This window comes from Pantherophis guttatus, chromosome 1 (genome assembly GCF_059756535.1).
Source record: "Pantherophis guttatus breed Tessera chromosome 1, ASM5975653v1, whole genome shotgun sequence".
Lineage (NCBI taxonomy): Eukaryota > Metazoa > Chordata > Lepidosauria > Squamata > Colubridae > Pantherophis > Pantherophis guttatus.
Genome location: NC_142063.1, coordinates 167,253,264 through 167,280,994, shown reverse-complemented (window position 1 = coordinate 167,280,994; position 27,731 = coordinate 167,253,264). Strand labels below are relative to the sequence as shown.

At 38.6% G+C, this 27,731-nt stretch overlaps 3 protein-coding genes and 1 long non-coding RNA gene across 5 annotated transcripts in view; 2 read left to right on the top strand and 2 right to left on the bottom strand.

The window, feature by feature from the left end:
• Positions 1-4,653, top strand: part of RFTN2 (raftlin family member 2) — a 31,132-nt gene extending 26,479 nt beyond the window's left edge. For both annotated transcript variants that reach the window (XM_034430097.3, XM_034430087.3), the window contains one exon: positions 3,790-4,653. In XM_034430097.3, the coding sequence (XP_034285988.2) occupies positions 3,790-4,053 (264 nt within the window). In that variant the 3' untranslated portion in view covers positions 4,054-4,653. The remainder of the gene's footprint in view (positions 1-3,789) is intronic.
• Positions 4,654-8,245: 3,592 nt separating this feature from the next.
• On the bottom strand, positions 8,246-20,677 carry MOB4 (MOB family member 4, phocein). The gene is made up of 8 exons (XM_034430034.3): positions 20,259-20,677; positions 15,627-15,689; positions 15,092-15,192; positions 13,804-13,846; positions 13,533-13,619; positions 12,196-12,275; positions 11,974-12,085; positions 8,246-10,454 (listed from the first exon to the last, which is right to left on the bottom strand). The coding sequence occupies exons 1-8, from the start codon at positions 20,316-20,318 to the stop codon at positions 10,323-10,325; spliced, it is 678 nt and encodes a 225-aa protein (XP_034285925.1). The 5' UTR covers positions 20,319-20,677; the 3' UTR covers positions 8,246-10,322.
• Positions 20,678-20,808: 131 nt separating this feature from the next.
• On the top strand, positions 20,809-26,499 carry LOC117672964 (uncharacterized). The gene is made up of 4 exons (XR_015731187.1): positions 20,809-21,748; positions 21,950-22,102; positions 25,525-25,606; positions 25,983-26,499. It is a non-coding gene; the product is annotated as an uncharacterized LOC117672964 (long non-coding RNA).
• Positions 22,828-27,547, bottom strand: HSPE1 (heat shock protein family E (Hsp10) member 1). Its single transcript, XM_034430041.3, has 4 exons — positions 27,396-27,547; positions 24,976-25,140; positions 24,128-24,217; positions 22,828-23,035 (listed from the first exon to the last, which is right to left on the bottom strand). Exons 1-4 carry the CDS (start codon positions 27,396-27,398, stop codon positions 22,985-22,987), a joined length of 309 nt encoding a protein of 102 aa, XP_034285932.1. The 5' UTR covers positions 27,399-27,547; the 3' UTR covers positions 22,828-22,984.
• Between the last annotated feature and the right edge of the window lie 184 nt (positions 27,548-27,731).

Genomic DNA, 27,731 nt, shown 5'->3' with positions numbered 1-27,731 from the left:
GAACCCCCTAGAAGCCCCAGAATCCCACCACTGGGAAAAGGGGATTCAGAGAATTCAGAGAGTTAATTGGCACAAGCAGAGAGGATGTGTAACTGTAGAGGTCAACTGTCTCCCTTGAATGTGTTTTCTTTCATTTTCTTCCTGGAGCTTGCTGCTATACAAAATGCGAGGTGTATATACCGTGTTTCCCCGAAAATAAGACCCTGTCTTATATTTTTTTGAACCCTGAAATAAGTGCTTGGCCTTATTGCCATGGGCTCAAAAGCCCGATTGGGTTTATTATCAGGGGATGTCTTATTTTGGGGGAAACAGGGCATATATATTTATAAAATCTAACTTCCTCTTGTTTATCCTGTAAAACTATCTGAAGCTCTTAGGCATGCCCTGGGAGTCTGCAACACCTATAAGACAATATGTGAAAGAACTCCATTATTGCTGAAAGCATTTCTTTTTTCCACACCATTATAAAGAGCGCATTGTGTAGAGTTATGCAATTACTAGGATGAGCTATGTGACAAATTGTTATCCATTTCCTTGTAAGATAAATAGAACATTGAAAATGAAAGATTCAGAATACTTTGCCAAAGTGATGTCCTTGGATGATCTTTTTGCCTGTTTCCTTATGCACACTGTCCATTATTCAGCTTTTTTAGCAGGATGTGGTGAAACTAATAACTGTTTTATTTCTGGCTTGCAGTTACGGTCTCTGTGTAGAGTTCCTAAGGGTCAAGAACTGATTAACATTTTTTTCTTACAAGGCATCTCACTGCATATTCCTCTGTCCTCTGTACTGCCACATCCAATCCCACCCCCTTAAATCTTTTTGGAAGCCAAGTTGCCTATAGAATGAATATTGTATTTTGAGATTTGGCATTGTTAGTTTATCTCATGAAAAAAAAAAAGAATCAAAGGAAATAGCCACAAAGGACTGTTAATGATCAATTGTTTTCTTTGCTCATTTTCTCTTTTCTTCCCTAAAGCAGTCTTGGCAACAAGTTACTAAAAATGCCTAAAGTCTGAAAGTGTTTTTTTTTAAAAAAAGGGGTGGGGAGGAGGAAAATACAAATTGATGACATGTTTTCATACTTAGTCTGGACACCAAAGAAACAGAAAACTGAATATGAGAAAGTTTAGCAGAATACATTTTTAAGAGGTTGCATTTTGCAAATGCAGGGCAAGCATGACTTAAATTCTTAGAGCCATTCATTCATTTCAGCAATCACTTCCCCAGGGCAGCCCCCTCCCTTCTCAAACTTCTTTTGAAAGGCTCTCCTGAAGAGGGTGAGCTATTATGCTAAGCAAGGGCAGAAAAGCAGTCTATTTCATGTTTCCTGAAGGAGGCCTTCATTTCTTTAAAAATTTTCTTTCTCCTGATTTTAAAATTATATTTCTTGGGGTTGGAAGCAAAGGAAATTATAACTGATGGAAGGGACAGGAAAGGAGTTCACATGCCACATTTTTGTAGATCAAATCCATCGTTTCAGAAAAGAAATACATAAAGATTTTCAGAAACTTTTATTCCTAGAATGTCTCAATGAAGTATTTCTTTCTAATTAGTTTTAATTTACAGCAATAGCAATAGTACTTAGATACAGTATGCTTCATAGTGTTTTACAGCACTCTCTGACAGTTTACAATGTGAGCACATTGTGTCAAAATATTCATGAACTGGATAGACATGGCAACAGGTCAGCCATTGGGGACTGGCTGGAATAGGACATGGTAATAAGGTCAGCCAATGTATAGGCATAGCAACTAAGTCAGCCAATGAGGGCTGCTTAGAAATCTGCTGTTGGTATTGTAAATTTACTTTATGTGTTATTATGTATATAAAGAAGTTAATGAATCTTGCTGCATCAACCTGCCTGTGTGTGCTTTCTGGATTTGATTTTTGTAACAAACTCTGACACATTGCCCCAATAATATGGGACTTCATTTTACGACTTCAGAAGGATGGAAGGTTGAATCAAACTTGAACTGGTCAGGATCGACCTCCTGGCAGTGGAATGCAGTTAGCCTGCAATACTGCATTCTAACCACTGCGCCACCATGGTTCTAATCTAAACAGACTAAGGTTTTGATTTGCTGAGCAATATCACATCACAATTGTCTCCATTATTTGTCAGTGCTGAGACTAAACTTTACAATATTTGGACTTAAAAATATGATACACTAAGCATACAGTTACCACTGTAAAAAAAACCCTACTTGATTAAAACAAGTTTATAAATCTATAATATTGTACTACTCATTTAATGTATTAATTGTTAAGCTTTTTCTTACAGAAATATTTGCTTCTAAATCGCTGAATTAACTGTATTATGAGAGTAACAAGAGATTAAAGGACCATTAAAAACTTTTGATCAAGAAATTTGGAGATTAGTATTTCAGTTTCAGTTAGTAATACTAAATATACAAAATAGTGGCCTTTGGGAACTGTATCTTAAAAGGTAAAAGGGTAAAAAAAACTCTCCATAAGACTAGGAATCAAACATTTAAACTGAACAACATAAGTGTGTTCCTGTTTCAATGCATCAAAATTTTAATTTATCGTTTTAGATTTAAATTGAGGATACAATCATCAAAGTTGCTATTTTGCTCTTAAAAATATTCACGTATGTATATAATGATGCTGTTTAATTATAAATCACAGGTGTTGTGATATGCAATTCAAAGACATTTTCCAATTCAGACTTCACTTTATGCAAAAAAAAAGGGTGTGTGTGTGATTTGCTAAAATAACTTGGAGTGAACAAGAATACTGTTTGAAAACCTTGTACAGCAGTAGCTCAGGAAGTAGTATGACCTAGCCAATCTTGTCTTGGATCAGACCAGGGGTGAAATCCAGCAGGTTCTGACAGGTTCTGGAGAACCAGTAGCGGAAATTTTGAGCTGTTCAGAGAACTGGCAAATACCACCTCTGGCTGGCCCCCGAGTGGGGTGGGAATGGGAATTTTGCAGTATCCTTCCCCTGGAGTGGGGTGGGAATGGAGATTTTGCAGTATCCTTCCCCTGCCATGCCCACCAAGCCAAGCCACGCCCACAGAACCAGTAGTAAAAAAAATGGATTTCACCACTGGTTCAGATCCTAAATAACATCAACCCTGATTTATACTTGAACGAGAGATTAGGGAATCCCAAGGCTGTATCCTAAACAGAGAAGTTGAAAAACATCTCACAAAAGCCTGTAAGGTTGGTAATAAAGTAGTATGGGCATGAAGTCAGTAGGAATCAAGTTCACTATGAAAGAACCTTTACACTGTATACTAACTCTGGAAGCTTAATTTAGAGTTTTATTTAAAAATCCTCCTAATAAGTTACCCCTTGGCAATTACTATTGTTAGGTCAAAATGAGAACAAGCGTTGTTTAATGTATACAAAACAGGACTAGGTTAAGGATCCAGTAGCACTTGGGTTTCTATACTGGAGTGCCAGATTTATAGCCTGTTGAATTAATGGTTGATTCCAACTACAGGATAGGAATGCGGTGCAGACACTGGCAGAATCCTCTCTTTTCAACATCTAAAATCTTTTCAATCTCCTGGGAACTTGGCAAGGCTCTGTGCTGGCTATACATAATTATGAAGACAGGGATAAGGAACTACATTTCATAATTGGATTTGGTTGTAGAAATACACAATAGATGTCAAAGCTTGCTTTGTAAAAACAGCCAGTGTGTGAAAAAAAAAATCTAAATTCAACTTCCACCCAGCCATTCTAAAATCCCAGCTCATATTCAGAATGATCCCTGCCTATATCAACTATAAATTAAGTTCTTTTTTATTTCAGAAAAAAACTACTAAGCAATTTGGAGAAGAAAAGTTGAACATAAGTGGAAAAATTGGATCAGACACAGCTACTTCTCAGCCTGTCCAGCACATGCAACCTACAGAGGAATTCCATATAGTACCTTCTCCAGAGTGTTGGCCCAAGGATGAATCTGCCCAGTATGGAAGCTTCCCTGCATTCAAGAGCAGTGATGGCATGCTTAGAGAACTGGAGGAAGGACAGTTTGACCAAGAAGATGGAGTCACTCAGGTTACTTGTATGTGACCAGAAAATTACTAAGAGGAACCTATAGGTATTTTTAATGTAAAAATGTAATATTTTATTAATATGCATAGGCATATTTGTTTGTTTCCTCAGCCAAATAGGTATATGTTGGAGTCGTTTTTGCCAACTGCGTTGAGGAATCTATGGAACTATTTCTATTGCATTTATAGAATTATTAACTTGTACATTAGGTCAATTGTATTAGTATGTTACATTCCTAGAACAACGCTATAAACTGCTGGTGGCCCTCTTTGCAATCTTCCTGGCAACTGGAAAGGAAACGGCTATAGACAAGCTGTTGACTTTTGCCCTGTTGGAAAGCATAACCTTTTCTATAGTGTGACAATATGATGCAATAATACTACTATACCGTTATAAACATAATAAGGATTAAGAATAAATTAAAATGGTTTCTAAACAACCGTGTCATTACTGAGCTTTACTTTTACTCTCATTGTTTTTAAAATACTAAAATTCAAATGGTGATCATAAAACCTTTTGCTGAAATATCTTGAGTTCTTTGTAACATGAGATTGTTGAGAAGTTGAAGAAATAAAGTTTTGCCCAAATGCCTTTAGATTCTGTCCTGGGAAGGCATGAGAGAGCTGTTCTGTAAAGCTAATTATTCATTTTAAATGTATTTTTTCATATCTGATTTCATTTTTTAAAAAGAATGTATTGCTTCAGTCTGGGGAAGGAAAAATGACCAGAGCAGGCAGAAAGGGAATTTAACTGCTGGTATTTTGTCTGTATGAATCCTCGCTTGAGGAATTTTCCTTAGAAATACACCAGGGAAGAAAACTATATGAGTTCTCTGTGCTCTGGACACAACCTATCAGCCCCTTTACCACGTAACATGATTTTCAATTTACTTCTGCTATTTTTATTATATTTGAATAAATGATAGCCTAATCAAGGAACTTTCTTCATTGAAAGTAGACCATGTATCCCTGTCCTGATATTAGATCTGAGAAAAATGGTCTCTATTTCCCATCTGCAATGGGGCCACTTTGAAAACAGGTGGACAAATTCCAGTCTTTCCTATACTCCTGGCCATCTGCTGCTGTAATCACCGAGTAGGAATTTGTCCGACATAGCCAGAGTCAGCTGCTCACTCCAGCATTAGACCATATTCTTTTTTTCAGCAAATGCTTACAGCTGACTTCCCAACTGTGTTAAATTAGGAGATTAAAACATTCCTGAGTGGACATATGCTTTAGGCAGAGTGCCACTATGCCAAACATTCATCTAAACCTCCACATGAACCTCAGCTGGCATGGTCAGAACGTTAAGGACCAAATGTTGCTTTAAAATATACTGATCCCTTTCTATCATCAAACTGCACAAGTACAGTAACAGTAACACAAGTGTTACAGTAACACAAGTCCAACATTAGGATTAGGATTGAAATGTTGCATGGCAATTACAAACTTGAAGGTAAAGCAGTTAAGACATTCCTATATACCAGAGCAACCGCTTATAAGTCTGTGAGGTTGTCCGAGCTTGTGGATTGGTCAGAAAATGAACCTTCACCCTCATCCTACACCTGAGGTACAGATATTCGCCACTATTATAAAGTCTGTTTCCAGGAGCATCTTCTTTTTACTGGAGAATCAGATAGTATCTTTATAAAAAAAATAACTCCTAAACCGATAACAATATATTGTTTTCATTATTCTAATCAGCGGATATTTTAAATAAAACTCCAACAATACAATCTTATTTATAATTGCTCAAAACTAAATCCCACTATGCTGAGGAGTTTTATTTCTAATACCTAGAAATATAGGCTCAATTGAGGACAATATCAAACCTTAAGGAGGAAAACATTGAGTTCTACTAGAAATATAGAAAGAAAACAAAAACTACAAAAGAACTTAGCAGCAAGTACTGCATCCATTGCAGGTGCATATTTCTCACTTCCTTAAAAGTCTGAAGAGAGGTGGTTTTGGCCTTGAGATAATAATTCTTAACTGCTGCCTTCAAGCAAGAGGAAGTGATCAAGATATCATCAGCTGGCACCCAACAACACTTCTGTTTGTTTTGGGATAGTTTCACCATGCTCGGCTTTAGAAGCCATTTTGTGAAAGCACATGCCCCTGCACAGCAAGTATTTTATGGTTCACCTATAATGTATGCTGTATTTTAAATTCCAAAAGTTCTTCTCAAAAGTAGTCAACCATTGCCTTAAATCTTCTCCAATTGGAAACAGCTCAGCTGTCTGTTAAGGGAAGACTTGGGCTATCCAGAATCAGAAATGGGATTCACTATGAGGTTAAAATTATTTTGAAACAATTACCACCTAAAGATCACACTATCCTTTAAGTCTACAATGGCATAATTATAGCACTAGGTTTCAATCATTCTGGATATTTACAGTATTTATTTAGTTGTATTTGATTTCCATATGCGCCCATCAAAATGAGTGATTTTGGGAGGCCTATATCATAAAACGTAATTTTTTAAAAAACCAATACAAAATAAAGATACATGGTTGCTGAGTAGAACTATTATCATGGCGATAATACTTCCAAGAAATGGGCCCCCTAACTCACTTGAAGTTCCAGACCCAGGCACACAACCAAGTCTTCATGGCCTTACAAAAAGGGTCGGAGTAATTCTGATCTGTGAAGGGAGGATGAGGTCATCAGCCGCCTGGGAAAGCCAAGGGAAATCTTCAAAACCATTATAAAGCTAAAGTTAGAATTTTTGGGACATGTGATGCCACACCTGGAAAAATACGGCATACTTCACTTAATTCTCCAAGGAAAGATTGAAGGCAAACGAGGTCCAGGCAGAAGAACACTATGGCTTCAAAATCTAAGGGACTGGTTTGGACAAAACTCAGCAGCACTTTTTTGTGTTGTACTGATAAAAATAGGATCACCAACATGATCACCAACATCCGATGACGGATATGGCACAAGGAGGAGGGAAAATATTCTAGAAAGCAGGGACTACAGCAGAGAAGGCATGTCTCCTGGTCTCCATCATCTGACATTCCTTAGCTAACGAGACCTGTAACAGACCCAACCTACCAGAACAAATTGGACTGGTAAAAACAATTAACAGAAGACTGTCCCTTAAGTAACCCATCCCTAAGCCATAAAGAACTTTAAAAATGATGTGGAATGTAGGAGGGATGCAGCCCAAAGAGGCAGCAAAGCATGGACTCTGGTCAGAAGAGGGAAAAAGTTGTCTATAGTAATGCAAGTGTTGCTTTAGTTTAGCAAGATTTCTGTCTATATGTGAGGAACAATAAAGGAAACTACTCAAAAGTAACATGTCTTTCTTGGGTTTTTTGGGGGGTGGGTGGGGTGGGGGGCTAACAGATTACCAGCACCTTGAATTTCACCCAGAAGCCAATACTGCTCATATAGCAATGATTTAAAAACTGGTCAAAATCAATACTCACTTTTCTTCAATACCGTATCCATATAAAAAGGTGCTTTATAGCTTTATTTTTAAAATGCTGTCTGATAGCCAGATGAATCATGTTCCCTCTTACAAGTATTCTCTTTCACCTCATAAAGTATTGCTACAAGTTGAATGTAATAAAAATTAGCAATGTTCTTCTTTAGGGATCCACTGATCTTCAAGCCTTTTAAGTAGCTTCAATAAAACTTGTTCATAAACGTGTTCTGCACATACCGAAACATCTTACCTCTTTGACTGTAGTAGCAAATTCCAGAACAGAAATATTGGAAATATTAACTACCTATTAATATTTATATTAGTGTGAATCAAGAGGGTTATTCATTGACTTAATAAGTTATACTAGCAATGAAAGTTATAACTTGTTCTGCTCTTTAGATTGTCTTAGGTTATTAAATCACATGTGCCCTTAGGCTCATTTAACTCCATGGAAAATTATAGTGGGTCTTATGCATTGCTTCAGTGACATAGAAACCATATTTTGCATTCTTGAATCATCTTCAATATTCACAATTCAGAGTTGGTATTACTCAAACTGATCTTAATACTCCAGTGTAAATGTTTTTGTTTCAGAAATGTATTTTCTTTGCTTTCAAAAGACTTAACATGCTTTCAGCTTAAAGTTTGCTAAACGTTTCACCCAGCTATTAAGATATCACTCTCATGTGTTACAGAGCATAGGACTTAAGTGTGGAGCACCATATTTTTTTGACATCTGAATGCTCTTAACAAAGGTAACCATCATTTTGCAGCCCAATTTTTTTTGGAAAAAGAAAATTTTTAATTGCAACCTCTACTTTTTACAAAGTATTTCAAAAGACAAACATAGCTCAGTTTCCCTATAATGCAGAATGTAAGTTAAACCCTCAATATATTTAGCATACAAATTCAATAGTTCACTTAAGCTTAATGAAGTTCTATAGTATCAGGCAGGCACATGTGCACACACATTAGAGGTACTCAAGTCAACAGCATTAAGAAACTTAATGTAATTGTAGGCCATTTACAGAACTTTGATTATAGTGCAGACAAATCAGATTTATTAAGAGCAAAATCAGTTTTTCCCCCCAAAGGCATGTATTGGAAGAGGGAGACATGTTATGATTTTATTGCAGCCTCAAAATTAATGCTTACTGACATTTGTCTGTTAACTAGGGGAGGCTACATTCAAATAGAGAATGCCAGCTGCATCTTGTAACCCCTGAAACGTAACTCCTCAACCACATGCTCTAACCAAATTACACATGGGTATAATTGCTGTTGCTAAGAACCATCTGATGTGATGACCCTGTTGACCATTAAAACCATTCCAAAATAGATAATAAAAGCAGTTGAAGAAGCCAAATCTGTCAGTCCAGTGAAGAACTTTCAACTTCCAAGAATATTCCTCTAGCACAGTCTCACTCAAAGTGTCTATCATCTGCTATGAAGTATCCAAATATCTTTTAAAAAGATTTTCTTTCTATTAGAGCAGCAATCTTGATACTCTATGGGACCAATTCATAATATCTTATATGCAATTAAGGCAAGAACATTATGTGCTCTGAAATCAAGTTACGAATAGTAGGAAATAAACTAGTTTGACCACATAAGGGCCAAACAAACCTATTTCAACAAATAAAGGGACATCTTTGATAAGAATGAATCAGCCTTCAATTCCCAAAAGTTAAAACATCATACCAAACTTGACTGAACAGTGCTAGTGCTTTTAGATTTCTGTATTCATGTACATCCAATGTATAGAAGCCTATTATAATTGTCTTTTAAAAATATTTAGCTCTACAGCACTCAAAATAGTTTAAACTCCATTAAATTCTTACTGAACTTTAGTGCTAATGCACATCTTAAGATGCTACGTAAAGAACATACAGTTGGATTGGGGGACATAATTGTGGAATTCATTGACTAGCATACAAAATATTCAGATAATATTCGGGCAATATTTGGATCAATAAAAACAACCTGCAAATGATGGATAAAACTTTTCCAAGTACATGGGACTTGTCCTACAAATGAGTAAGATTATTTTGGCACAATCTGCTGTAGTGTTAACATAAATGTTTAATGCGAGGTATAGTCTGTAAGCAATTACTATAAATATGCACAAGTATAAGCCACAGAGAACTTTACTGTAGGCCAGGAGAAAGCACACACTGTTTCATCCACTGGCGAGAAGTTCAGCTAGGGAATCTTTGCCTTAAAGGGATTGGACATATAACTATTTATGGATATGCAGAAGCCTCCATTGATACAGCAAGGCAAGTCCAGAAAGAAACCAAAAGTTCTAGAATATACTTTAGGCAGCATAATAAAAGCTACCATTTGGTATTAATACTGCAGTAACAAATATTTCAATACACATGTACTGTAACAGGCTAGTTCTATATATGCATACAGCCAAAAGCAAAACTAAATAAGGATCATTTCCATAAAATACAAAAGTTAGAAAGAAATGAAATGGACTTGCAAGCTTCTGAAGTGTCAAACTAAGGCTAAATTCCAACTTCATTAGAATGAAAAGCTCAGGTTTAAACTGGACATTGTTTGAAGACTAAGATCCAATGATTGTTTAGCAGCAATTTTACAGAACTGTAAATTCATTTATTAACAGGCAGTATAAACAGATAATTCTAATTTTATTTAAAAACCATGAGTGCCACATTGAATATACAGCTCATGAATAACTTAAAACCATATCCCATATTAAGAGGCAACGCACACAGCATACAAAAAGTATACTAAACAACGCTCTAAGGATACATGATTGAAATTTCTAAAATTATATATACAGTACACAATGTTAATTATGTGTTCATTTCAGTCCCCGAAACTCCTCATGCCTCACTTTCACCAGAAACTGAATTCTGCACTTCCTCTTCTAAAATTGGTACGATCAGGTTATCCTTGGACATCAAGTTATATTTCATCACAAATTTGGTAAACCGATGACATAAGAAAGTCTCATTCTGAGGACAGAAAAAATGTACATGTTAATACACATTAGAAAAGTACATGTTAATACAGATTAAAATTACTCAGGGACAAAAATTCCTTCATGGGGAGCACTATGTTGGGGGGGGGGATGTAGAATACAATTTGTACTGTATTCTGAAGCTTTCGAGGATGTAAGATAAAGCTACTTTTAAGATTTTTTTCCAACTAAAAAAGAAGGAACCACCTGATAAATGACAGAATGTGGAAATGTCTTCTTACAGTGCTTCTAACACTATCTTTCACAAAACATCAGCACCCTTAAAACATGAAGAGATAGTCCCAAGACCCCAATTTTTAAATGGATTTTGTATCCATTCAATTTCACTAACCAAATACAATCCACTGTGCATGAATGTTAACATCCACACACATAGTTATCACAGTATACGTTTTCAGGATAAACAACGTTAGAGAAACCACAAGAAGAACCAAAGATATTAAAAGCACAAGAGGAGAAAATTTACACCAAATCCATTCATTCCTTTCTACCCTTGATTCCATGATATCCATACACATTTTATTTAAAATTTTCAGTGATTCAACTTAAATGCTCTCTAAATACATAATTGAGTGCTCATCTTAGTATTCAATCTACGTTCATTTTCTAAACTCTCTTTTCAGCCACATATTCTTCTCATGTACTCCTTTCCTACTAAATTAATTTTATGTTTTTCCTGACATATCTAACTCTCACTTCCATTGAACAAAAAGGACAAAAATACATTTTAGCCACTTCTATTTGTTTGTTTCATTCTTTCATGTCTCTGGGCAAACTACACATTGCTATCTTTTTACCATTATTTGCAACCCATCAGTACCACAAACATTCTTTGTACATTTACCATACATAAGCAGCCAAGACCACATACCTATATTCATTCAATACACTCTGCTATTGACTTATTTGTTTAATGTCCCATTAAAGAGAATCAATCAAAAATTTACAGAAAAGTATTAGTTTTTAAGATGAAAGTACTTTCAGGTTTTACAATCCTTTCTTCCACAATTTTTGTGAAAATGCTTTTACAGGATATCAGATGATCAAAATAAACTAAATGCATAAGGTTTTGATAAAGAAACTGCAAGACACACTGACTTTCCCTAGAGTTTATATTCAAATCCCATATCCGGAGAACATTTTGAAACCATAATTATACATTAATTAATGTCATAAAAACAATAGCAACATTCAGTAGGCATGCACTCTAAACAACCATTCCAAAGATAGCAATATAAAAAATAGCAGACCAATAAAGCTATTCCACCATTACAATTTCTGGTACTAAAGTAAGAGCACAACCTAAAGGTTTACCCAGAAATAAAATCCATGTATTCAGTTGTCCCAGTTAAATGCATTTAAAATTGCCATCCCAAACATTTACAACCCAATCCGATATGCATCTATTCAGAAGTTAAGCTTCATATAGTTTAATAGAGCATATTCTAGAACACATAGCTAGAGGGCAATACTCTTTGTAATAAAGCACTTACTTCATATTCATCAAATATTTGACGATGATGAAAATATGCATGTGAAAATATTCTGTAAATCCTACGGCAAACTGATCCTAGTTTGGCTACAGATGATTCCTTTATACTAACCCTGCAAAAACAAGATTTTTTTGTTGCATTAAATATTCCCCTAATCCTCAATTGACAATACATGAAATTAATACTGAAATAAGGTTTCTATAATTCTGAGAAAATATTTACCTGCTGGGGAAATATTTATTGCTATTCAGAAGACATGCAGCACCATCCAGTGTATGTCTAGTGTAGTCAATGGCAGGACACTAGAAAAAAATAAATGAAAGTACTGCATTTACTATATATATAACATTTTAATACTTTCAAATAATCTAAAATCAATTTATGAAAAAAAAATCATCCTTTCCAAATTCCATTCTTCACACAGCTATGAAATTCACTGGGCGATATTACTATTATAGGAAAAATGAGGAATTGCCTTGTGCTCCTCAGTTGAGATAAGAATGAGAACAAAATAAATAACAATGAATGCCAAATTATGATTTGAATTGTGTATTTTTTATAAAATTTAATGTGGAGTTACATCATAAGGAAAAGCCAATGCCGTCTGCAATTACTCACTTGCAAGCATATAGCAATAGCACTTTAGACTTCTTGTGGTCCGCCAGCAGCCTGAGGAGCTGGCAGCAGAGTCGGACAGTGAGGAGGGTGGGGAGGAACAATTGCCAGTCCTGGAGTCTGGGGAAGGCTTGGACAAGGGCTCTGCGTCGGAGGCAGAGAAAGGGCCATCTGGGAGGTACATGCTGCCTCCGGAGCCTCCAGAGTCAGACCTCAGCGAGGCAGAGGAACAGGGGGAGCCTGTTCCCAGTGTGTGCATGCGCAGAGCTGCCAGAAGGCAAGAACAGCTAAAACAAAAGGGACAACTTGGGAGTAGGGCTGGGAGATGATTGGTCCCTCCCATAAGACTTAAAAGAGGAGGAAGCAACATTTGTTCATTCAGTTCAGCTTAAAGCCTGAAGCTCTGTTTGATTCTGGACTCCGTGTGACTTTGCCAATTAGGTCTTTGGCAGAGTGTCAAGGGAGATAAGGATGGGTGATTATACCGAAGGACTTCTCCTGAAGGACTCTTTATAACTAATTGGGACTCATCTGTGAATGAACAGAATTCACAGCTGTTGCAATGAGGTTTTTGGGACTACTCGTGTGTTTTAATGACTCAGAAAGGCTAGGACAGAACAAAACTTATATACTGCTTCATGGTGCTTTTACAGCCCGCTCTAAAGAGTTTACAGAGTCAGCATATTGCCCCCAACAATTTGGGTCCTCATTTTACCAATTACTGATACAAGTGGGGTGGGGTGGGGCTTATGCATGGAAGATCATCAGAAATTAGAAGAATGCCACTAATAACTAGAGAATAGCAACTTATCTACACTTCTGTAGATGAACAGAAGTGTAAAATTTTGTTTCTGAACATACAGTATAGGAAAATAACATTTGCAGCACAGTAACACAATTAGTAAAACATCTTTAATTATTACAGTTCCCATTTTCTGTCTTACCTCTTTGGGAGTTTTATGGGCTGCACAAAGAAAAATCCATTGTTCAGTTGCTGTCATCTGTGTGCATGTGTCTGGGTGGCATTCACTCTATTAAAATAGTTGCACAATAAATACTTGTTGAGCCTATGTGAAAAATACATTTTGTGCAGATAATGTTCTTCCTATCTGATCATTATATATAGCTAAAAAACAAAATGTTAAAAAAGTGTTCTGTTTTAACTAATTTTTAAAAAGACTCTTAAGTGCCTAAAGAAAAATGAAAAAAAGTTACCTGAAGTTTAACTGCAAGACCATTTAGCTCCAAACAGAATTGCCTAAAATATTTAGGAAAAAAAAGTTAGATCATCACCCTTTTTTCTCTTATTTGATATAATTATAAGCCTAGGAAATACCACAAACATTGTAAAATGCTGTTAATTGTTACCTTTGGAAAGAAGCATGAAAAAATATCTTAAGTGTTATTTATATTCCTGTCAAAAGACAAGCGTTAAATATTTAAGATTTTCTAAAATTTTAATAAAAACAATACTACCATGTTTCTACAAAAATAAGACCTCGTCTTATATTTTTTTTGAACCCTGAAATAAGTGCTTGGCCTTATTGCCATGCGCTGAAAAGCCCGATTGAGCTTATTATTAGGGGATGTCTTATTTTGGAGGAAACAGGGTATTTAGTAAATTTGACAAAAATTTCTTCTATAGCAAAATTAGGTTACGCAGAGTTGACCAAAGCCAATAGCCTCTATAAAGAAGATGGACTATTCAGATGACCTGCCTAGATCTCTGATGGCTGATAGAGGGCAATACTGTGGAATACTTATATGGCCTCTAGAAAATATGTTATCCATCAGTTTGGGGCAAGGTTCAGTGAGTATATTTCTACCTCAGGCTGAGTGGGGAACATGGTAGAATATGAAGTTGAAAACATGCCACTTTGTATACCCACACTATTTTATTATAGCCACAAGACCCAGAGTAAAAAAGAATACATTTTAAAATACACGATAAACTATATTAACAGATAAACTATATTAACAAATATTTAAACAATCTGAAAATTATCTTTTGACACAGAGCCAATGAGGTAAACTACATTTGTAATGTTAAACTACATTATTATATTATAGTAAATTTGAATAGGTCAGTTATAGCAGGGATGAAAAAATGCATAGTTCATCCACCTCTAATAACCTACAGAGCTGTTTGTGTGTGGGGAAAACAGGCCAGGATTTTGGGGAGGGAGGGGGGGGAGGAGAGAATCTCTTGTAAATATGCATCCCACTCAAATCCCATGCCCACATGATTAAAAGAATAAGATTAAGTAAATGAATAAGGCATTTTAAAAGGATGTATCTTTGCCATTTCTACTTAACATATGTCCCTTTCCTTAAACATCTCATCACTAGAATCTCAGAAGCAATTAGCAATTTTCTTAATGAGAAAGTATTGCTATTTTCAGTCCTTTTTGTTTACTTGGATTGCAAATGGTGCAAATGAACACAATTTTCTTAAGAACAAACTTTTTTTAAAAGAGCAATTTACCTTAAATGTTGCAATTACCTTAAATGTTCATATTTCCAAACACCTTCGTCCTGTCCTTCTGGAGGTTCAAGAATTTTATCAATATTTGAACAGTCTGCCCTTATATTTTGTTGGATATACTAGAGAGGGAAATGTTTAAAATATATGTATTATGAATCACAGCATTAATAACCGTATATTGTATATGTGTGAAGCTAGCAAAATTTATATTGAACACTTCCCAACTAACCTTTTTACCTGCTCTGCTAATTCCTGTTCTCATTGTTTTGCATCTATGTTCCAACACAGATAACTTACTAAATGTACAATTTACTTTGACTAAAAACTGTCAGTCCTGTAGCTGAACTTATTAATTACAGGGCAAAACAATAAAACAACAGGCAGCTCAGTAAGCATGCAACATTTATGTATTTCTAGTGTAAAAATGATATAATAAGCACTAAACAGCAAAGCTGGTAAAACTACACCATTAATGCAATCTAGTCCATTATAAATCCATAACTGTCAAAAAGTAAATGAATAGAATACCAAGATATAGTTAAATGCTGAATACCTGTTGAACTGCCAATGTGCTATCCATCTCTTCAAATGATTCATCAGGCCAATTATAAAAATCCTAAAAACAAAAACAAGAAAGACTGACGCACAACAAAATCAAATCTTAAAAATACTCAAGTTTATAACAGCACTTGGTTTGCCTTTTAAAAGAACAAATCGCCTTCTAGTCTGTATAATTTCATGTTTTTTGTTACCTATCTCACTGAATTTTGTTCTAATACCAGAAATATCTAGCAGTACTATGAGTGCTTTTATGAAACAAAACCTCTTTAGAAGGACATCCCCAATCCTACCATCTCTTTTATATATTTCTATTACTAGCCACTCTATACAATGCAAATAGTTAAATTTGGGGTCTAAATATGATAAATACTGCAATAAACAATACATACCCGAATCAGTACAATGTATGAGTTAGAAAATTACAGTAGTGCAGTCCTACAAGTTTAACACTACAAAGATGCAGAATTTCTTGCATCTTACAATTGTTATTAAAGCAATTAAGCTACTAGACTCCATGTAGCATTAATGAAATATTAAGGGAGGTGCTGAGAAATAATAAAAAGGCCCAGACATCTTTGCCTATTACCAAAATGTATTTAAGAGTTTTGCCAACTTAAAAAAAAATAGCATACTTTTATTATAGTAGTATAAGTAACTCAAGGTGATGAAAGTATCAATTCCTTTCTCCTCCTATTTTTCCCATAATAGCCTTGTGAATTGGGTTGGGCTGAAAGAGAGTGCGCAACTGGCCCAAAGTCACCCAACTGGCTTTCATACCTAAGGTGGGACTAGAACTAGTCTCCTGGTTTCTAGGTCAGCACCTACATCAAACTGGTTGTCAATTTACCAACTCTCAGTTGTACACCATCCTATGCAAATTTAAGGTGAGGTAAATAACCAATGAACTGATATAGCACGATATATATTATTAAAATTATTAAAATGTAATACAAAGATAGGAAGAATAGCAAAATATTTTTTTCTATAACACCCATGTAAGACTATGTAAGGAATCACTGCTATTCATGTGGACAGAAAGTTGGGCAATAGAAAGGCATTTTTCTATTACATGTGGACATTTTAGCTGTGTGTGTGTTAAATGCTTCTGAAATAAAATTTAATAGCAATAGGGCTTAAATGTAATCACTGTATTGGTTAATCTAAACAATTTACTGCACTGCATTTTGGGATGCATTAGAGACATTTTCAAGAAAAAATATCAAGCTGTTTTACAATTAAAATTATATATGAATATATTTCACAAATACATTATATGCACTCTAACAACCCATGGCATTTTACATAGGTTTTATCAGATTTCCCCAAGCTATTTTGTGAGGATAACCCTAACAATCTTGGTTACTAAAAATTATAAATCCATAAATTTAATAGGAACAGACAAGAAAAGCCAAATTATCAGAGCCAATCTACCATCATGTTTCCATTTAGAGAATATTATACAGGCTGCAGGAAATAGATGGGAAAATAACCAACTTTTTGCCTCATTATCTGTTTTTGCTTTACAATATCTGAAAAATCACCTTAAAATATTACATGCTAATTTATACATGTTCTCCAACTGTTTTGTATTAATAGAGGCTAAGACTAATAGACTGAAAATAAAAACTAAGATCTTCCAGAGATGCACTATACAAATTCCATGTAAGGTGAATATATACATACAAACACACATATTTTATATTAGTTTCAAAGAGAAAAATCAGAGATATCACTAAGTATTATTTTTTTAAAAATTCTAAGTGCTTCAAGATGACTATTTCAACTTCGATTATAGAATATAATCAAAGACTAATCACTGTAGAGCAGGGGTGTCAAACTTGATTTGAGGGCCATATCAGGATTGTGTTTGACCTTGGGGGAGGCAGGTGTGGGTGGGCGGGGTGGGCATGGCCAGCTCAACATCACTAGTGTCGGGGGGCGCCTTTGGTGGCCCAAATGCTCTGCCAGCAAAAATGGGTTCCCAAGCTCCATTTCCAGCTGCGATGGCCTCCTGCAACCCGCTGCCAGGGAAAACGGAGCCCCAGAGTGCAGCCCACTCTAACTCTATTTTTGCTGGCAGAGGCACTGCGGACTGGTCCTTTGCTGTTTCCAGGGCGCCCCCACTCCCGGGCCAGATCTAAGCACCCTGTGGGCCGGATCCAGCCCCAGGGCCTTAAGTTTGACACCCCTGGTGTAGAAATCTTATTGTGAACTTTATATACTAATGTGCCCCTCTGATGTCTACAGAATAGCTTGAAAACCATTTTGTTGAATCTTGTTTCTAATATAAAATAAACTCCTATTATTTCTGTCTACCAAATAAGGTATTTTACTATTTAGAACGCTTCCAAGCACAGAATTACAGTATCATCTTCTCAGTATCTTTCATAGTAGAAAAACTTGTTTGATAGTAAAAGAGGAGCTTGAGTGACATACATATTCTATTCATTATAAACTAGTCTCAAGAAAGCAAGATGGCACCAGATGTATAGAAATCTAGCACACGCAACTACAGGTAGTCCTCAACTTATGATCATAATCGAGTCGAAAATTTCTGTTGCTAAGCAACAGTTGTTACGTGAGTTTCACCCCATTTTACAATATTTCTTGCTTGCCATAGTTCTTAATAAAACCGTCATTAAGTGAATCTGGCTTCCCAGTTGATTTTGCTTGCCGGAAGGTTGCAAAAGGTGATCACATGACCCCCTGGACACTGCAACCATCATAACTGAGTCAGTTGCCAAGCATCTGAATTTTGATCATGGAGATTCTGCAACAATCGTAAGTGTGAAAAATGGTCATGTCGCTTTTTTCAGTGCCTTCTAACTTCGGTCACTAAAAGAACTGTTATAAGTCTAGGACTACCTGTACACAATTAGTATACAAATGTTCTATCAGAAGTGGACACCTTAGGTCTGTGATGGTGAACCTATGGCACGGGTGCCACAGGTGGCACGCGGAGCTGTATCTGTGGGCACGTGAGCGTTGCCCTACTTAGCTCCAGTGCGCATATGTGCACCGGCCAGCTAATTTTCGGGCCTTCTGGGCCTGCCTGAAGTCGGGAAATGGGCTGTTTCCAGCCTCTGAGGGCCTCCAGGGTGGGGAAGGGAAGGCCATTTTTGCCCTCCCAGGGCTCCAAGAAAGCCTCTGGAGCCTGGGGAGGGTGGAAAATGGGCTAGCGCGGGGGGGGGGTGTCAGGTGCACATGTGCCAGGGGTGGGGCAAATTGAATGGTGGGTATGGGCAGATGCATGCGCGACCCCACCCCCCGCATGATCCTCACTTTTGGCATGCGACAGCAAAAAGGTTAGCCATCACTGCCTTAGGTCCTTCAGAGAGTTTGGAATTTCTAGTTCTAGGCAGCAAAAAGTCAGCTTCTGAGAGCTACAGTTCCAAATGTTAATCAAGTTCATTACATCTGCAGTAAACAAGCTGCCACTGGAAGAAGGCAGGAGAGGACCAAGAGAAATCAAGTAAACCTACAGACTGCACCTAAAAACCCTTTCAAGTTTTCAATAAAAATTCTAAAGCTTCCAAAACAGAAATCTGAAGAACACCTTCCAAAAAGGGAGAATCAAACAACTTATAACAATAACAATCGGCTATGATAGCATTGAATTATTGGAGAAAAGGTTTGTTGGTATCAGCATCGGGCAAAAACAAGCCCTTCCCAGCCTCGGCAATCCCAAAAGCACTAATTCTGGACAGGAAAGGACAAACGATTTCCAATACCGCCCATTTCTTCTGTGGGAAGATAGGAACACGTTGTTTCAGAAGCACTTTGGCACCATAACACACCCTGTAACATTCATCCACACCCAGGTTACAAGCCCACTTTGTGCAGTCAACTTCCGTCTTTCCCTGCTTTAGTCACGGCTCCGGCCTTTCCTTTACACCTTCCTCCTCCTCCTCCTCCTCCTCCCCAAATAGCCCCCGCCGTTTTCCCTACAGACCCACCCGTGTTCTACTCTCTTCCCGCTTCTTCGGGGGAGGAGGAGGAGGGGGGGGCGCCCGCCACCCTGACCTTGTTTCCAAGGCTTTTCTTCTCACGTTTTTCAACCTTCTAATTTCTAATTCCAGAGTGAAATCTCTTTTTGGCGGTTGATGCAGGGAGGGAGGGAGGGAGGGAGAAGGAATTATAAAAGACCCGAATCCTTGCCCTCTTGTTGGTTACAGCGCCCTCCCCCAAGGGCTTCGGGCCCAGTGACTAGTTTCTAACCCCGGAGACAGAGAGAGGGTTGTCAGTCCCGTCCCTCCCACACATACACACCTGCGGGGACGCCGCATTGACTAACCTTTTCTCGCCCCGCCTTCCGTTCCCACACCGGTCCCTGCTAGCCATGGCGGGGAGTGCCCTTTTTGCCCTAGCTATCTCCCAGCGGCGGACACCCCGCCCCCGCCGCCCTCCTGGTCCAGAGCAAGCAGAACGGCCGTCTTCCTGGGAGGGAGGACCGGGTGGGGTGGGGGCTACAAGTAGGCCTCCGCCACCAGCAGCTGTTTCCCCCCCACACACACACACACACCGTCCCGCGGCAATACCCGGCCCGTCTCCTCGCCGCAGCCGCGGTCCCCCACGCCCCTGCCCCTAAGCGTTCCCAGGCCTTGCGGGAGAACGACGGGCTTACCTGGGCCTTGGTGCCCGGCCTGTTCCGCCTTAGCACAGCCGTCCCCTCCGCCATGACCATAGTGACAGCGAGCGGCGCCAGGACCCGGATGCGGCGGCGGCAGCAGCAGCTACCCAACAGGCGGGGAGGGGAAAAAAAAAAAAGAGGCGGAAGACGCGCGGAAAGACGCGAGACGACGACGAGGCCGACTTCCCCCGAGGGGCGGGGAAGGAGTAGAGGGGCAGAGGAGCCCGCGGGGATTCGGAGAACTACGTAGCGTCCTACATCAGAGGGGCGGGGCTAAGGAGGGAACTTGGTGTGGGACTGATAGAGCGGGTGCTGCGGAGAAAACAGCGCCCTCCAGCTCGGGAGGAGACAAAGTTCAGCGGAATAAGTCAAGGGAGGAGGAGGAGGAGGAGGAGGCGAATGCGTGACGCAAACGACACCGGAAGGGGCGGGGAAAGCCGAACTGAAAGGCGTGGAGGAAGCAGGGAAGTAGCGCGTGCGCTGAGAGCTTGTCGGGGCGGGAGGAGTTTTTGAAGGCTTCCCGAAAAGAGGGCGGGGCGTCTCCTGTGGAAGATCTTTCGGGCGGCCGTCTGGCGCCTTCGGACCCTTCTGTCGTTATGCGCGCGCGGCTCCTTGAAGCTGGGGAAATTCGCACGCGTCAGTCAGGGGTCTCTTCCTCGGCTAGCAGCCGCAGAAAAAAGACGCCCCTGATCAGACTGCTGCTCTCTTCGCTACTCTCCGGACGGCCCGTTTATCGACCGGAGATGCGGAGCGCTGAGCCCTTCTCCCTCTCAGGGGGAGGCCGCTCCCCATTCGTTTGGTGTTTTGAACGGAGAGCGACCTAGTGCGCGAATAGTAAACCCTTATACAGATGTTCATTTATTGTTACTTCTGTATGACAATGAGGAGTTCAGAAAAGCTCGCGCCAAGTTAACCGACGTTGCCCCGAAAGAGGAGAGAGCCGGGTGAAGTGCTGGAGGGCAGCTGTTCCACAGGAGGGGCTCGCCAAGAAAGCCTGGCTGCGGATTCCCTGTAGATGGCATCCCTTCAGAGGCTGATGGGCCATTTGCGAGCCGCAGGCAAATCTGGAGGGGGGACCTCGCTCTCCACTCACCCAGCAGTTTGTCCAGCGTGGGCCTTCCTTGATTGAGAAGATGCGCTGGGAGGACAAATGAGCTTGGTCTATACAGAGCAGCTCTGGAAGGGCTTTAGCACCCATCTTCTCCCTCATACAAGAGGTCCTCCCTATCAGCTGGCAGGCAGCTACTCCTAATCTTGCTGAGTGTCACCTCTAATTTTATTAAATTTACATGCTGCCTACCTCACTAATTTGGAGATGTGGTAGCCGTTAATGAATGGCAGGGGTATTGCTGAAGCAAGATATTTGCAATTTCAAGCATATGGCAATTATAAGGTTTCTTTAAAAAAAATGCTTTTGGGTACATCTGGAATGTAAATACTTCACTACTGTACTAAATTTCCTGGGAAATTGAATTAGAACTAAGGTAATCAAAGAATTAAACCCTTACATTTTTCACAAGGATAGTTGGGTGCAGTGAATTTTCTATTTTGGCTGTTAAGAAAATATGAACAGATTTGCATTAAGAAAACCGTTGTAAACACGTAAGAATTAGAACCAAAATAAGTGTAATTTTAATCAGGGCTTTAATTTTAAGTGACTTGTATATTTTTTTATTTTTTTTCAGGGAGAAAATGTAGTTTCAGGAGGAAGAGAGAATAGGGAAGTTATTTGTTTCAACTACTTTTGTGGAGGAAGAGAATGCAGAATCTGGTTTCCATCACAAGCCTTGGAAAACTATCTTCGTGGTTCAAGCCATGTTATTCCTTGTGAATGAAAGGTGTGTTCATTACTTTAGATCACTCAATGATAGGACTAAGCTATCTGAGGGACTCCCTATCACCAGGCATTTCTACCCATCTGGTACATTCAGGCACAATAGCTGTGCTTCATGTTCCCTCAAACATTGTCCTATTGTGGATGCCTTCCCTGTTGCTATCATTGTACTTCGGAATAGGATTCCCCCCCCCCCCCCGCATGATATGAATGCCCATTCTTCTGGTGTTCCAGAAGACCTTTAAGATCTGGCTCCCTCCCAGGCCCTAGATGGAGCTGGGTATTTGTGAGGCTCCTATGGCCGTGGTGGCATGCAGGTGGCATGGAGAGCCCTCTGTGGGCACACGAGCTGTAGTCCCAGCTCAGCTCCGCCGCACATGCACCTCTTGCCAGCCAGCTGGTCTTCAGGTCTCTGCTGCACATGGACGGGGGCGCATGCGGGAGATTTGCACGCACACACAGGGGTCGTGTGCGCATGCACATTGCATTATGGGTGTGTGCGTGTTTTCAGTACTCGGTGCAGAAAAGGTTAACCATCCTTATCCTATGGTAACGTGTGTTTATTATGATAGTTTTTAATCTGGACCAACATTTTCTTTCATGCTTTTAACTATTCTAATTGTTTCTGTATAAGATGCCTAAAGCTTTTTGGGAATAGGTCATAATAAATTTAATAAATAATTGTAACAAGTGCTAAAGCAGCACCATAATGAACACATTAGCAAGAAATATTTTCACTATACAGATAAGTTTTATTTCAAGGTCACAATATCATTTGAGAAATGTTGCATTTATTAAGAAAATAATTATTTACATGATGGAGCAAAAGCATTTGAGCACTTTTTGTGGAATGACAACTTCATGATAATGCCATAGTATGAACTTCTCAGTCAAGATATTTTCCAAGAATATCACCATCTCTAAATATGAAATAGTCCTGCAAATAGAGAATATAAATTAGCATTTACCAAAGACAAAAAGTTACTAGTTCAGAAGTCAAGGCAATTAAGTTGTTCTAGCAGAGATGGATTTACGAGCACAAAGTGATTAGTGCTCTGCAAGTAGTGAGGCAAGGACATGTCCTTCACATTGTTATTTCTTTGAAAACTGGGGAGAGAAGAGATAATTGAAACTAATTTCCCGTAAAATAGCCTTCATGTGGACTGAAATATTCCAGTTTAAAGCAGACTAAATTACAAGTCCTAGCCACACTCTTACTGCATACAAGATTCCCCACTTGTGAGGACATTAAGAGACAGGAAGTCTTTTTTTAAAAAACAGTAACAGAATTGGAAGGGACCTTGGAGGTCATCTATTCCAACCCCCTGCTCACACAGGAGACCTGTACTAGGGATTTGAACTGCCGACCTTTCTGATCAACAAGCTCAGTGTCTCAGCCACTGTCTAGTCAGGTCAAGTGAAGCAAGGAGTGTCTTGGGCTGTACTAGGTCTCCCTCAGCTGGGGTCCTGTGTTCCACGTAATGATTTACGCTGTTTAATGACCAATCAGGGAGACAAGTGTGGAAGTCTTTAAGCAAGGCCAACTCACTTAGTGGCTGTCACATGCAATTGGGCAGGCTCCATTATGATCATAGATGGAGACATGTTTTCTAAATCCAAAAAATTCTGGATTACAAGATACCTTCATGACCAGATCTACAAATAGTAAATTATGCTTAAATACAGAATTGATAAATGCATTCAAAATGTATGTTTACTCTAGACTTCATGTCTGGACAAAGCAGAAACTAAAAATGCAATTGTCAGGCTCCAAGTAATGCACTCATCACAGATATTTTAATAAAGAAAAAGGACAAGCATTTTAGAAATAAATATGAATATTTGCAGCTAAGGACTAGTCAGATACAAATGGGCACACAGTTGAACACAAAAGCTTGGAATGTCAGGTATTTGAAGACTTGCCATGGTAGCTTTAAAGAAGTGGTGTCTAAGCATAAACTTAAACATAATTACTTTTTTAAAATTAAGCTGTGGAATTGAAAGAATGAACATTTAATGTAAAACTAACCTTATCATCCAGAATAACTTTTGTACCCCCGTACTCAGGTAGTAGAACCTTCTCACCAACTTTTACACTAATTGGTTGAGTGTTTCCATCCTAAAGGGAAGAATGTGAATTGTAAACATTACAGCACACTAAGAAATATTTTGTGGTGAGAATACATTTTAAATTCAAAGTTGCAAAATTAAATTAAAAAGAGTTCCTGGACATGGTTCTGTCTCTCATCTTGAGAGGTTTACTATAAACCAAACCTAACCCAGTGATTTAAATGACCTGTATGTCTTTTTAACCACCCCATTTCATGATAAAGTGAGTTGTAATATTTACTGGATTTCTAAAAAAGGAATATATCTGTGTGAACAAAGTAAGAAAACTAACATCCCAAAAATTGCCAAGGGCTCTCTGAACTAACCCCAGGCCTAGGAACAGAGCTAGTTCTTTAAGGACACTTTCAGAATTTTTAAAGCGCGGTAGTATACATATCTCCAAGGAGACACTTTCAGAAGGTGGGTGCTTCAACAAAGGTGGCATACTTCTTCAGTTGTGTAAGAAGAGATTTAACTGAAGGAGCCCAGAGCACACTGAATCTGGCCAAACATACTGGATGGGCAGAAACAATTAGAGACTGGTGATTTTTTAAATCACCTTGCTGTGGCATGAAGGGCCTTACAGATAAATTAGACAATCCATGTTCCTTTGGGTCATCACTTCAGATATATTTTCTTACTTAAACAATGACCATGGGTGGATAAAACAGCAGCGGGAAAGTGATTTCTGACTAACTACAGATTCCTCCATTGAACTCCTCTGAAAAGTTATGAAAAATGTAATTATAATGCTAAATTCCTACTTGCCTTGTTTTTTGAACCTGATCCAACTGCCACAACAGTGGCTTGTAGCACCTTTCCTTGAGATTTTTCTGGAATCATGATTCCCCCTTTAGTTACTGTCTCAGCCACACATCTTTCGACCAGTACTCGGTCAAAAAGAGGAAGAAATTTTTTAAATGCCTGTCCTGCCTGTTAAAACAAAACCAGAAATCATCATGAAGCCATAGCAAAAATAATTTTTCACCTATAAGGTAACTTAGGGCTTATATAGCTTGTATGAAATATGAAATACATTAAGAGCTCAGAAAAAAACTGATACTGAAATTACAGTTAAACCAATCTGGCTTCTCCATTGACTTTGCATATCAGAAGGTCACAAAAGATGACCCTGGGACACTGTAACCATCATGAATATGAACCAGGGGTCAAGCGGCTGAATTTTGATGTGACCATGAAGTGTGAAGAAATGGTCATAAATCACTTTTTCAGTGCTGTCATAACTTTGTGTCACTAAGCAAATGAGTATTACTAAGTATCTTATTCTCTCCTCCAACTTTTCCTTGTCTGTTCTAGACAATTCTCCAATCTTCTGCAGAGGGGAGGGAAGAACAGAGAAATTGATCTTTGGCCACTCCAATGATAAATGGAAAGAAATGTGAGTTAATTGTAAAATATCTGAAGAAAATAATTAACTGCAAGATAATTTAAGTTAACATTCAACAGTTCAAGCATAGTGAACTTTGGATGTGCACTTGGAAGGCTTGGCTACTACCGGTATTTTAGTGTGATTTTTAAAAATTCTGTAAATGCTTTATTCAGCTCAGTTAAATGCATCAAATCAGTTAACTGCAGATTCATACTACCAGCTGTAAATTATCATGCAATATAGTTAAGTATAAAACTATGTTATGCAATTTACTTGCACAAATAGTAAATGATTTCAAACAGTAACCACTTTAGTTAAGTGAAAACAAAATAAATCAAAAGGAAGCCAGCCAATTTACTAGGATGTTTCTTTCAATACATTCCAGATTATGGCATGGATGGTGGAAGAAATTACTAGAAGATTCTTCTAGTGTACTCTAGAATCCTCTAGAGGTCACTGTTGCACCAGCAGAAGAAAACTGAGCACCCCCTCATATAGAAAAATATCCCTGGCATGCAAGTAACTGGAAAGGGATATAATACTTGTAATATCTTTTTTTCTATGGGCTTTTCAGCAGTCATCAAAACAGCCATCCACAAACACCTCCAAATACATCCATTGGTGCCTACAAGGATAATCCTTCTTAATAATTTTCTGAAAACAAATTATTGATAGAGGGCTCAAAACTATGCAATTTATCAGTCGTTTTGAAATAAGATTTCTTTTGCACCAAGAGATGGGAAAGGAAATTAAACATGAAGAGGACAGCAGGGAGGTTTTTTCACTAAAACATTTCCAGTCCAAAGATCATTAAATTCTATTTCCCATGAAAACCAGTTTTAAGCAGCACTTACAAGTATTTTTGTTTTTTTTTTTAAATAAAGCCTCTTTCTTCTCTCTCCCCGTTCTCTTTGACCTGTATGTCTTTAAATGGGCGTTTACTACTACAGCTGCCCTTTACAAAGCATGGGAGCTGGCTCTACACACCAGAGAAATTTCACACAGCAATTTTGTAGTTATTAAACTTCACAAAATTTCAAATAAAACCCATACATACACTCATTTGCCAGGCAATGTCCCCCTGAATTTGGTGGAATATTGATTTCAACAAGAACTGGCTGCAGATACGCTATGCAAACATGCTATTTTAAAATCCAACGTGAACAGAACAAAGCTTTTAGGATGATGCCTTAGTTTTAGCAAAAATATTAAATAAAAGGAAAAAAACCTATTTATTTTTGAATGAATAATCCCATCGCACAAGGGCATAGTAATGTTCTTAGACGCAAAATAAATTTTGGCTAATTTATACATATCTTTTTTTAGAAGTTAAGTAACATTTCACTTCTGCCTGGTAACCCAGAGTTATGACTTATAGCTAATTTTATTAGAGAAGTCTTAGTCATAAGCAATATCACTTTCAAACAATAGAGGAAGAAGACGAAGCCACGTGCAAAATTTTTCCTCCATATAATCTCCCAAATATTTCGGATCAAAGTCTTCCCGTTTCTGCATTATCGCTTATTTTAGCTCAAACCAAAAGTTTGACGTATCGAGTGTCTCAGGATCCAGCCAAAGGCTTCTGAAGAACCAGAGGGCAGGAATAACCTTCCGGTGTCCTCTACCCTTAGGTAGAAATCTACTGAAATCACAGTGGACAGAAGACCGTGGAGCTCATGGAGACCCACATCATGCAAGGCCAAAAAAGGGTCTCAAGGCTCGTTTTCTTCCACTTTCCCTGCTGCTTTGCTCCACGGATGACAAAAGGCTGAGCGGCAGAAGCCCGTCAATCACTCACCATGCCGGCTGCTTCCAAGCTTTCCTCTCTCTCGGTTCCTGCCTTTGCCCCGGTTCGCGCTCCCCCTGCTCTCGGCGGGCAACCCACACGTGAAAGGGTCAGGGAATGCGCATGCGCCAGCCACACCCACTCCAAGGGGAAACTGCTTCCCGTGCCATCAGGCGGGAGAAACGTTCGGCTTTCCTTTCAGACGTTGTTTTTTACATTTCTCCTCGTTCCCTACGCGGTAAACTCCTTCACTGTTTCACTCACGCATTTGTCTCTCCCTGAATTCGGTGCTTTGCCATCCGAACAAGGCGAGACATGCCCGGAAATGATGTAATCCTGAGCACGACC